Source organism: Cornus florida, unplaced genomic scaffold, assembly GCF_030987335.1.
Source record: "Cornus florida cultivar Cherokee Brave unplaced genomic scaffold, ASM3098733v1 CherokeeBrave_3.0.0_Hap2_Chr08, whole genome shotgun sequence".
Taxonomy (NCBI): domain Eukaryota; kingdom Viridiplantae; phylum Streptophyta; class Magnoliopsida; order Cornales; family Cornaceae; genus Cornus; species Cornus florida.
Window position 1 is genome coordinate 14,987,836 of NW_026775578.1, and position 11,629 is coordinate 14,999,464.

An 11,629-nucleotide genomic window follows, 5' to 3' on the forward strand; every position below is an offset into this window, starting at 1 on the left:
TTTAAAAAAAAGGTAATTGATTATTCAAAATTAATACGACTAAAGAATCAAACCAATCACCATCCCAAATCCATAGTATAACAAATCTATACTATAATCGAATTGTAAAAACAGATCTAGATATATATATATAGACTATAGATATATATATACCTACAGTATCTCTCTCCTTGCGGCGTACCCGAACTGAGACCGTTGGATGTTCTGCTGCCGTTTCTTGTACACTACGATTCCGACTACGACGACGCCAGCGCCGACGATGACTCCCAGGGCAATTCCAGCCTTCTGTCCAACTTTCAGTCCACCGGAAGACTCCTTCGATTCCTCGGCATTCGCATTCGCATTCACATCACTCTTAATGACATCGCTTGCATTGGTCGGAGCAGGAGCCGGAGTAGACGTAGTGTTCGTCGGCGATGGCGTGGGGGACGAACCAGGAGCGCTATCGGAAGGCGGAGGCGACGGAGGAGAACTGAAATCCGGCGAAGGCGAGGGATTTGACGGAGATCCGGCGTCAGGAGGAGGGGAAACCGGTCCTTCGGGGAGTTTAGGAGCCGGACTCGGTGAGATCTCAGGTAGATCTGCAGATACAGTGAGTTGTACTAGCATAAGCGTTACGAGAGCCACGAATGCGAGTTTGTGAAGTCTCGCCATTTCAATAGCTTTCGATTTTAGAGATCTGAAATGAAACAATTGGTTAAAATTCAGATCTGAATCAAAATGCTGAAAATATAGAGTAGAGATGACGGTTTTTGAAAGAATAACAGTGGAAAGAGATACAGATAAGAGGAAGGCGGTTTGAAATATGTTTGCGTGAGTGGCGGATGCGAGTGTGTGTTTCAGTGTGTGTGTGAGAGAGAGTATACCTAGGGATTGGTGAGGAAGAACGTGGCTAGATTGACGGCGCAGTGATTGAGAGAATGCAGTCAGATCTGGACACGTCAATTCGAGGGTGCTGCTGATCTAAATAGTGGTTCGGTAGCGATACATCATTCAACCAGTGGCTAAATAAAAAGAGAGAAGATTACGGGGTCAATACTCTTGCGACAATCGCAAATTTATACGTAGTAATTTGTTAGGATTGATATTACATATTGAATGGTTGATCAAAATACAGTAAGAAGTTGTAAGTGGGAAATAAAAGGATGAAGAAATAAATTTTAGATTTATTTTGATTTAACAAAATTATACTAAAAGCCATACATTTCATCTTATATATATATATATATTTGGATAATTGCTGAGAGAAATTATATGATAAATAAATAAGTATTTTATTTGGTGGCAAAAAGAAATATAAACAACATTTTTTTTGTTAAGTAATACTATAAAATTATAAATGCAAAAAAATATAAAATTACAACATTTCCGTCATTCCCAGCATTATCTACCTTAATTTTAAAATTAGAGCATGAAATGAATTAGCGAACATGATTTTTATATAGTTTCAAAATTATGTAAATAAGGGCTTTTGACCTCTTAAAGTGACATGTGTAGGGTATGTGACTAAAAAATATCCTTTAATACTCAAACTACCGTTTTACATTGCCTAAAGTACTCCTTACTCATTTATATCTCATTTTCTATATATATATATATAGTGTATATAATACCCTTATTTAATGATATATATATATATATATATATATATATATATATATTTTTCCATAAACTTTTTTAATTTTCTCCTTTCATTTCTCTCAAAATAATTTTCATTTTCTCCCTCATTTTTATATTTAATACCCTTTTTGAGTTAATATTCTTTCTATAAATACTTTACACACACACATGTATTTTCACCCCTTACTCATTTTCTCCCTCATTTCTATATATAATACTCTTATATAATTAATATTATTTCTATAAATACTCTATATATATACATATATTTTCACCCTTTACCCATTTTCTCCCTCATTTCTATATATAATATATATAATACCCTTATTTAATTAATATTTTTTTTCTATAAATACTCTATATATATACACATTTTTTGCCTTTTTTTTTTTTTTTAACACACTTTAGTGTAAAATATATACTGTAATTTTTTTTTATTTTTTTATTTTATCTCTAACAATCTATTAAGATAGATTGCCACATCATTAATGTGTAAAATTGTTATATATTTTAAACAACTTTTTACACAGCTATATCAACATATTTCATTTCTCCTCCTTCTTTCTCATTCAATTAAGAATCAACCCTAAGTTTGTAAAATTTATGTGATATCCAGATATGACATTGGTTAAAGAAATAAAACAACCACTAAAGCTACAAAAAAAATAATCTAAATTATTTGTTTAAATCTGTTATGACACATAAAATTTACAGAAAAAATATATATACAACAATTTGAGGTGTTCTAAGATTTTATTTAGTTAGACATGAAATTATAGAAAGTGAATAAAATTGAATAATTACAACGTTTTATATGTTTAAGTAATAAGAAAACGAAAATTGTTGATAAAGTAATATTCACTATTCATAGCCATAACTTTTCCTAAAAATATTATTGCAAAAAAAAAAAAAAAAAGGCATTTTTTTATTAACCTTTATTTTTTAAAAACATAAAATAATAATTTCCTACACTTCTTTTTGTGACATTTTTATTATAATCAAATACACCGTTTAAGAAAACAGTTTTTAATAAATCACAAACATTTTTTATTAAATAAAATTTATTTTTAAAATAATAATACTTAGGTGACCGCTGATGTGAACCAATAACAAATAAACACGTTACATTTTAATAACATGTCATATTTTAATAACCAAATCAGAAATAATAATTAACTCATCATTTAATTGGGTAAGTAAATATGTACCTACTATATTTAATTTGGTAATTAAAGAAGACATATTTATATGTTATTATTCCACATCAGCCATCGTATATCCTTGCCGGTTACAAATTAAGTACTTGCATACTCACAGGTAGATAGGTCATTTCTACTGATCACACAAATGGATTTTGTAATTACAAAATTTGAAAAGTTATAAATATTAAAAAAAAAAAAAAGTACATCTTTATCTATTAATTTCTTAAACACATCATCAATATCATCAATGACCTATGAGGTGAGTGGCAAATCTTGTCCTTTTAAAATCCGTCTATCAAACAAATATTTTTACTATATTTTAATTTTTAATTAGGTGAATTTTACTTTTTATTTCTTTTAAGGGTTTAGGGTTTACCGAAGCTGGACCAACGAAGGCTTCCAGCAAAGTCCACAGTCGCAGAGAGATCAACGGAATTGGCGAAGACAGTATGATCAGCATTATTGCTCAAGTGAGCCACAATTTCTAACCTAAGCTAAGCCACAAATATGCGTGTTTGTGTGAAGAGTATTTTTTATACATTGATGTTGGGAATTTCTCAGGAGCGTCTACTTGTGGCTGCATTGGGAAGCGCTTTGACTGGGTTCGTTGTATTCGATCAACGCAAAAGCATCTACAGATCGATTTCAGAGAACCAATCCCAATTTGTTACTCAATCTCAGGCACAATTCAATTTTCTCTTTTTCTAAATTCATTTTTGGTTTGTGAAACCCTACTACTGATGACTTCTCTATATATATATATATTTAACGAATAATCGTTATAATTTGTGTTAGAACATCGTCTATTTAGAGATTCGAATGGCTATATAGTGTTATTCAGTTTTTAAGTGTCGGCATGGTATCTTAGAAGGAGAGGTGGGGGTTAAAGACTTGATTGAAAATTTATTCTTAAAAATGAACAGTTGAAGAAATTGCTAAGAAATGTCAAATGCCCTGTTTTGATTTTTTTTTTTTTAATTTTTTTTACAAAGGGAATATAGATAGGTATTGCCCATTCAAATTATATTTCAATTGTTAATGCCAACCTATGAGGAAAATTTGGCTTCAGCAGCCTTCATCTTATGCTGATTTTTGTTTGTATTTCAGATCTTTCTTAATATTTAGTGTTGCTATCTTATGAGTAATAGAGAATGAGTGGGGATTGTGGAATGCGATTTCTGTTTCTATTTGATCAAGTGTAAGAGAGGTGTTGATAAACCATAGAGAAGTATGAAACGCGACAGGATTATGTGACGGATTGATGAGGATTAAGTTTGTTCCATTTTTAATTACTCCACTTCTGATTGTGAGATTGTTGATCATGTAAATTTGTATTAAGCACGGAAAGGTCGGTAATCCATAGAAGATAGTTTTCATTTACAGTGATGATGCACTGTGGCAAACTAATGATGGTGAATCACATAACAATAAACTAATTACGGTGAATCAGATAGTAATACACAACAAATGTAATTCTACTGACTGGGTTTGATATGAAAGAACCATGGGAACTTGAGGTTTTGCTTTCTAATCTTGCACTTCTTCTAGTTGCTCTCTGTTATTGCCGAAGACTTGACAAAATCCTTCCCTGTATGATATCACAATTTATGTTTTAGTTGTTATTGACTGAATTGTGGTTTGTAATGGCATATGCTACCATCTCACGTGGAGCAACATTTGATGGACATATGTAAACATCCTTTTATTTATTTTTATAAATGACAGACGTAAACATCTGCTTCGTCTTCCTAAATGTCATATAAGCATTAACCAGTCAAGTTAGATGTACATTTTCCCTTCATATCGATCTATTATTTTCCATGCTTTTCAACTCTAGTTCTAGCCTTCCGGCTTCCTATGATTCTTCAGTTCCATTCAAATTACGTTTTTCACTTTTGGTGGCACGCTTTAATACTTCTTCAAACACTGGACTCCATCATGCCAATTTTACTGTGATAATATGATATGGGCATTGGTAAGGCTTTATTTTTTGTGAGATTAGGGTGTTCAGGAATACGAAAGATGGTGATGGAAGAAAAAGTGGAGGAAGTGACTTCTCCCCCAGAACCCCCACGGGGTATTTGAATTGACATAAGGTCTCTGGGCATGACCCAGAGATTTCGAGTTAGACTCCTGGGGTGTCAAGCATACCCTGGACTTATCCGATACTCATGGCTTGGGTTAATTGCAGTTATCTGAAGAGAATTGTCCTGCCTCCAGGGTGGGTGGGGACACCCTCTGTTACGGTGTATATATATATGTGTGTGTGTGTGTGTGTGTATAACAAAAAATTGTCTCCCTGATCTTGAAATGGAGTAGGCGAGTCTCTCTATTCCAAGGGGAAGAGAGAGAGAGAGGAGAAGGTTAATGCGAACAAAGGACAGCAGAAAATTACTTTTTCGGGGAACAGGATGATCCTAGGAAGAGCTTTGACTGGCATTTCTTTAAAAATGAGAGAGAGCAATACCAATCATAGATTCTTTTTGTAGTCCTCCCACTCTTGAATTGATTCTTAAGATTTGAGTGTAAGCCCTTGGTGGTTTGTCAAGCTTGGAGAAGACAGTCTAAACCAGTTGGCACAGGGAATTTGCTTTGCAAGAAATGAAATTATTATTATTTATTTCTTACAACTAAATGAGGAATGACAACCATATTGAGCAGGGTGAAACTTTTAGCTGAATTCATATGAAATAAATTGAAAAGTAATACTTTCAACAAAACTATCATGGAATATCCCTACGATTAAATTCTGACGAATGAGGAGGGGGGACAAAATCAACAAAGACAACCAAGGCTTGCAGTTTTCTAACATAAATTTAAAGTTAAATGGATTTTATTTTTCCTATTATATGTCACAGTAGTTTCATAGTAATTTTTTCTTCCTTGCTCTGGCAGTCCATGTTTCCATTCAACATCCTTTTTATTCCATTGATAGGTCAGTTCCATGTTGTCAAATAAGACCCTAAAAGTTTCTATTTTGAAAATTTCCCAGATGAGAGAGCCTATTTTCAGAAAGAAATCTTCTTTGGAATTTGCGCACCTATGGAACAAAGCTGTAGATCAGACACTGGGACCAATAATTGTGTCTCTTAGCTCACGTGGGTGGTAAAATTATGAAGTAATCTTGCTACTGGTGCATGTATGTATTCCTTTTCATTGTGTGACAGTTGTATGTGGCTATGTGCAATTGTTTGACCCATTTCTATCATTCTGCTTCTCAATTATGATGGGGAAAAGCACTGTAGGAGAACTTTGTTATAAATTTGCTTCTCATTGTTTTGTCTGCCTTTTTTGGTATATAATATAAGATATTGATATAACTGCTGTCTTTATACTGCAATAAGAAACACCAGAACAGTTTTTTATTTTTTTATTTATAAATCCTTGCAGTTCCATCTGTTTCTTAGGTGAGTGTAATTTGACTACACTACACTTATCCATTATCTCATTAATTATTTACCTGCACTTTTCTTTTCCTCCATGGTCCATGGACCGTAAGCATTTTCACACGTACGATTCTTGAAATTTAGCCATACAACGCCTGTATTGTGTTTTCACTGTAAATGTATATCATATTCCTAAAGAGACATACCACTATAATTTGTGGTTCAAGTCTGGCAGAGCACTGTGCTCTGGAGCTTTGCTGATTCTCAGCCTAAAATCCAGCGTCATAATCTTGACCAGGATTATCTCAGCTCAGCAGAAGAAAGTTTTCGAGGTCAAGTGAGCAGCTAACTCACCCAATTTGTTGTCGTTCGAGCTTATTATTTATTTGTGACTTGACATTCAATATAGACATGGGGAGACTCCACTTTGGGATGGCTTTGGCTTGAATTCATTGGATTAAGTTCCGAGGCAGATACAATATTGCAATATTCAAACTGCCAACTCTCTCCACCATTTGGAAATATAAATCCATCACTTGATCCTAGGTGTAAATTAAAAAAATTCACACACATAAATAAATAGTTTGTGGGGAAAGTAAATAATTCCATCACTTTAGGGCTACTACTACAAAATAAACCATAATGAAGGTTTATTTATGCTTTGATTAGTAAACTATTATTAGTGTACCATTCCATACTTCCATCAGCATCTTTTAATGCCTCAACAACTCTGATAAATGTTTTATTGAAACTTCCCGGAGTTACTCTGTTGTTGTTTTTTGTTCTTTCTGTACTTCTGAATTGCCTTTGATGCCTATGAGTATGATTGCTTTTTAACACTTTTTCCTCTAGTTCATCCATCTCCTATTGGAACTGAAAAAGGGATGAATCAATCTGGGTCTAAAAATTGCGCATATTAACTCATACCAGTATAACTATTAGTCTACTATATGCATATACTTGTACCTAATATATGCAAATATGAGTTTGAACACATGATATGCTCAAAGATACCAGTGTCAAGTGCGAACTTGTTATGAGGCCGCCACCAAATTAGCAGTAGATTTTAAACGAACATAAGTTTGTGACCAGCTATTTTATTTTGGTTCTTTTACTGTATCTGCGTGGATTACCATGTATTGTGAATAGCTTTACAAATATATTCATACAAATACACTCACACATATATTCATACAGCAGTTGATCCCAGTCTTCTTCTGCTCCTCTTGTTCGCTCAATGAAGTTTAGTGACTCGAGCCCAAGACCTACCTCGATTATGACTCATTCATTTGCTACCTAAGCTGATGCTTACAGGCATGGTTGATACTTGTTTGTAGTATTGTTTATGAAGTACTATAACAAAATATAACTGTACGCCATAGGATTAGAGAACAATTTAATTTGTTGGTTTAAATAGTGTTTTGACTAGTGATTGATAGGGAAAACATTGCGGACCATATTGTCACTGCTTACACCAATATTGCCCTAGGTTTTAAACTCTTTACTAATCCAATACTTAGTTCATCCAAAATTCGAATGCCGTGCCCTAAAAATTGTTGTTTTGTAGATCACATCAATTCCAAACCCCTCTCTTTCTCTCTCTCTCTCTTGTTGGTAGATAAATCCAAGAGCAAAAGCCAATCTTCTTCCATAATTTAAGGGGAAAAGAGCATCATCAAAAAGCCAACTCAGTTTAGAAAGAAAAGGGTAGGATAAAGTAAGAACTAAGAAGAAGATAAGGTGGGTTAGCTCAGCCATCATAAAAAATGAAGATGACAGCTTTTGACACCTAACACATATCTTATTCCTTTTTTTGCCTTATTTTTTGCCACCCTCTAATTACTTTAATGATAAAGAATCAAATACATCATCTCACCTCCAAGAACAATCACCACAAAAGCCAACTCACCATAATCTCTTTTGGCTTGCTACTACTATTTATTTATTTATAATCATATGCTCTTGGATGACTACTCATTGATAATGATTGATTGAGTTGAGGATGAGAATATGCTTTCAATGAAACCATAGGTTCAGAACACACATAAAATTCTAACTTTATATTATTGAAATGATAATGACACCCACTGTGAGATAGGAGCAGAGGGAGAATACACTTGGTTAAAGCTTTATTCCATGAATTGGGACAGAGAATTCCAGAAAACTGTGATTAATTCTGATGTCCTTACCTTCTTCTATTCATTGTATTTTCTTTCTAAAACCCCAATTGATCACTACAGCCATTTAAAACAGCTAAACAAAACAGAACTTCATTTTTTTAGTTTCTGTAGTGGAGAAGAATATTTGTACAAGCGTGAGAAAATTGAACTTTTTTATGAATGTAAAGACAGAATAAGAGAGCAGGCAACTAAAGATTTGGTCTAACTAGCTGGAGCTTTTCTGGACATGGTGTAAAAATAGTTGCATCTACAATCAATGTCAAGTGAAGTTCCGTTACGCTATGTTTACGAGTATCGAATTGGTGGTGCTTTGGAATTGAAATTGGTGAAAATTTGAATTGGTGGTGCTTTGGAATTGAAATTGGTGAAAATTTAATTTAGAGTAGGTTATCAGGTAACGTATGTGTATTGTACGTTTAGAATGGTATAATTCATCCAATACGTTTAAATATATAATACGAAAATATAAAATGGTCACCATCTTGTTATGATTCCAAAAATTACTATTGACCTAAGGTTTTGCAATACAGTAAAGAAAAGAGCGGTTGAGATGTCTGTTTCATCATGTCATGGCAAAGTTTACTGTGACAATGATCATTTGGGATTGTTGAAATGCTTATTTATTAGTTTCATTTTGAATATTTTATTTAGTGGTAGTAGGGTAATCAATATTAATTTGAGACCAAGGAACACAACCAACATGCTTGATTTATGATGGAAATTAACATCATGAATTAATAATACACATAAGATTTAAAGTAGAAACAACAGAGATAAATTGGATACATTAAACGAGACTCTTTCTTCCCCAAATGGAATTTTTATCCACAACTTAATTCAATATTGGCCTTCCATTTCTGTTCCAAAACACACCCTTGCCCAAAAGGGGCTTTCTTGACAGCATAAAGATCATCATCTTCATCGATATCACTGGAAACATCGACCGGTAATTAGGCATTGCTCCTGAAGGATCCAAGAGCCTTGATGGCTGCTGCTCTTAGAATAAATTGGTGGTAGAATGCAGCAATGGCTGCTCCAATGAATGGTCCAACCCAGAAGATCCACTGAAAAATAATTGTCAATATTAAGAAAAATATTAATTAATTAAAACCATTGATATATAAAGAATAATGTTATAGTAGAGAGAGTGTGTGTATAATGAATGTATATATACTTGGTCATCCCAGGCCTTGGCTTTGTTGTACATCACAGCAGCTCCAAAACTTCTTGCAGGGTTGATACCAGTACCAGTGATTGGGATGGTGGCTAGGTGAACCATGAACACCGCGAATCCGATGGGGAGAGGAGCCAAAACCTTAAGCAAGATTTAATCAAATGAAGATGTTGGTTATTAATTTTGTTGCACAAAACACGCCTAACCATAATAATACATTAATTCAGTTTAGATTGAGGTTATGATAAGGTGCTTACAGGGATATGTGAATCTCTTGCACTCCTCTTGGGATCGGTGGCTGAGAAGACTGTGTAGACCAAAACGAAGGTACCGATGATCTCAGCACCCAATCCAACGCCTTTGCTGTACCCAGCAGCCAGCTCGTTGGCCCCACCACCATAATTCACATAGTATGTCTTTTGGAACGCCTTCACCAACCCAACGCCACAGATTGCACCCAAGCACTGTGCTATCATATACATCACCGCTCTTACCAGCGACACCTTGCGCGCCAAAAACAGCCCGAACGTCACCGCAGGGTTAATATGTCCTCCTGCGCACATTTAAAATAATCAGCAACTTACACTAACTTGCGCCGTTTTAACCGAATAACATGCAACACTAATTTCCCAAAAAAAAAAAAAAAAAAACGCTGATATGGTGCCTCCATAATTCATCATTTGACATATACGTACAAGTACAAATATAATTAGTAAAAAATATAATTAGAGTTGCCCTCGTGTTGAAAATTTTATAACTCAGGAATGACAATGTGTTGACAATAAACTGTAAAATGACTTTGGAGTGAAAATTCGGTGTACTAACCAGAGATACCGGCGGTGCAGTAAACAAGGACGAAGATCATGCCACCGAAAGCCCAGGCGATGCCGAGGATGCCGACGCCACCACACTGGTCGGCATTCTTGGCGGGGTCGGTCTGGCTCTTGTAGCCGATGACGGTCAAGACAGTGATGTAGAGGAAGAGAAGGGTGGCGATGAACTCAGCGATGAGAGCTCTGTAAAAGGACCATTTTGTGAGCTCGTCGGCATCAATCAAGGGTGCTGGAGGTGGGTCGTGGTAGTCCTTGGTCGAGAACTCACTTTGTTCGGCCACTTCAACGTCCTTCGTCATAACTATATTAAATTGCAACTAGGTGAATATGTGTGTGCAGAGAGAGAGAGAGAGGGGTGTGCACTTGGCTATGTGTAGTGTATATTGTGTGGATGAAAAAATGTGTAGAAAAGGTTGGTATTTATAGGAAGAGAGTGTGTCTGTGTTTTAATACTAATAATTAGAGTGCTTATAAAGTGTGATTATATGTTAACGTAAATCTAAGCCGCCCACACGGACCAAACATGTGTTTTCTTAGCTAGCATGGTCCTACCAGCAACGGTTCTTTTTGGTTCTCTAGCTATCCATCCCCCTCTCCTCTCTTTAAATTTTTTTCCTCCTTTTCTTTTTTCTGACATTCAACGGTAATGTTGACTCTAAAAGCTAAACTCAATGGCTAATAGGCCAACACAAAAAATAAGAAGGGTAGAAATTGTCATTAATTTACAACTACCACCACCAAGTAAAAAAAAAAAAGTTAGAAAAGAATTCTCTGGTGCAGTCACCAAGGGTCTCATGCGAGTTAGACTATCGCATTCTAATTTGTGTTGGGTAAGAAGAAATAAAGAGGAATCGAAAAAACATAAGTAGGAAAGAACGAACTTTTTTATTCATTTGAGATAATAAGAAAAGAAAGGAAAATAGAAAAGATGATCCATCTTACTTCCTTTACAAATTTTTAAATATTATTAAATATAATGGTAAAAATAATTAAACTTTATCATTCTTTATCTTTTAATGAAGAATAGTGATAGGAAAACCGAATGATTATCCCCGAATTGTCACCGGATCTCATGTGGTTAAACCACGTTAAGTTCATTAAATATTCCTAAAGAGTGAAAATTTAAAATCGTCTCTCACCTCACGTGTCTTGAGTGGGTCCAAAACTAATCATAGTTGTCCTCAACCTCATGACATGGGTTCTGTTTACAGGTTTCTCATTTTTTTTTTCCTAC

General features: G+C 34.6%; 2 protein-coding genes across 2 annotated transcripts; both read right to left on the bottom strand.

The window, feature by feature from the left end:
* Positions 1-1,082, bottom strand: LOC132269556 (vegetative cell wall protein gp1-like). The gene is made up of 2 exons (XM_059770791.1): positions 867-1,082; positions 1-679 (listed from the first exon to the last, which is right to left on the bottom strand). The coding sequence occupies exon 2, from the start codon at positions 652-654 to the stop codon at positions 154-156; it is 501 nt and encodes a 166-aa protein (XP_059626774.1). The 5' UTR covers positions 655-679; positions 867-1,082; the 3' UTR covers positions 1-153.
* A 7,994-nt stretch (positions 1,083-9,076) lies between these two features.
* LOC132269557 (probable aquaporin PIP2-5) lies at positions 9,077-10,802 on the bottom strand. Its single transcript, XM_059770792.1, has 4 exons — positions 10,388-10,802; positions 9,820-10,115; positions 9,563-9,703; positions 9,077-9,452 (listed from the first exon to the last, which is right to left on the bottom strand). The coding sequence occupies exons 1-4, from the start codon at positions 10,692-10,694 to the stop codon at positions 9,339-9,341; spliced, it is 858 nt and encodes a 285-aa protein (XP_059626775.1). The 5' UTR covers positions 10,695-10,802; the 3' UTR covers positions 9,077-9,338.
* Positions 10,803-11,629: the final 827 nt, after the last annotated feature.

Bases quoted from the DNA above. Each gene is read 5' to 3' on its own strand.
- LOC132269556 (XM_059770791.1), bottom strand. From the start codon at position 654: ATGGCGAGACTTCACAAACTCGCATTCGTGGCTCTCGTAACGCTTATG.
- LOC132269557 (XM_059770792.1), bottom strand. From the start codon at position 10,694: ATGACGAAGGACGTTGAAGTGGCCGAACAAAGTGAGTTCTCGACCAAG. The intron at 10,116-10,387 runs GTTAGTACACCG...AAATGTGCGCAG, and splicing joins CTGCACCGCCGGTATCTCTG to GAGGACATATTAACCCTGCG. The intron at 9,704-9,819 runs GTAAGCACCTTA...ATCTTGCTTAAG, and splicing joins CAAGAGATTCACATATCCCT to GTTTTGGCTCCTCTCCCCAT.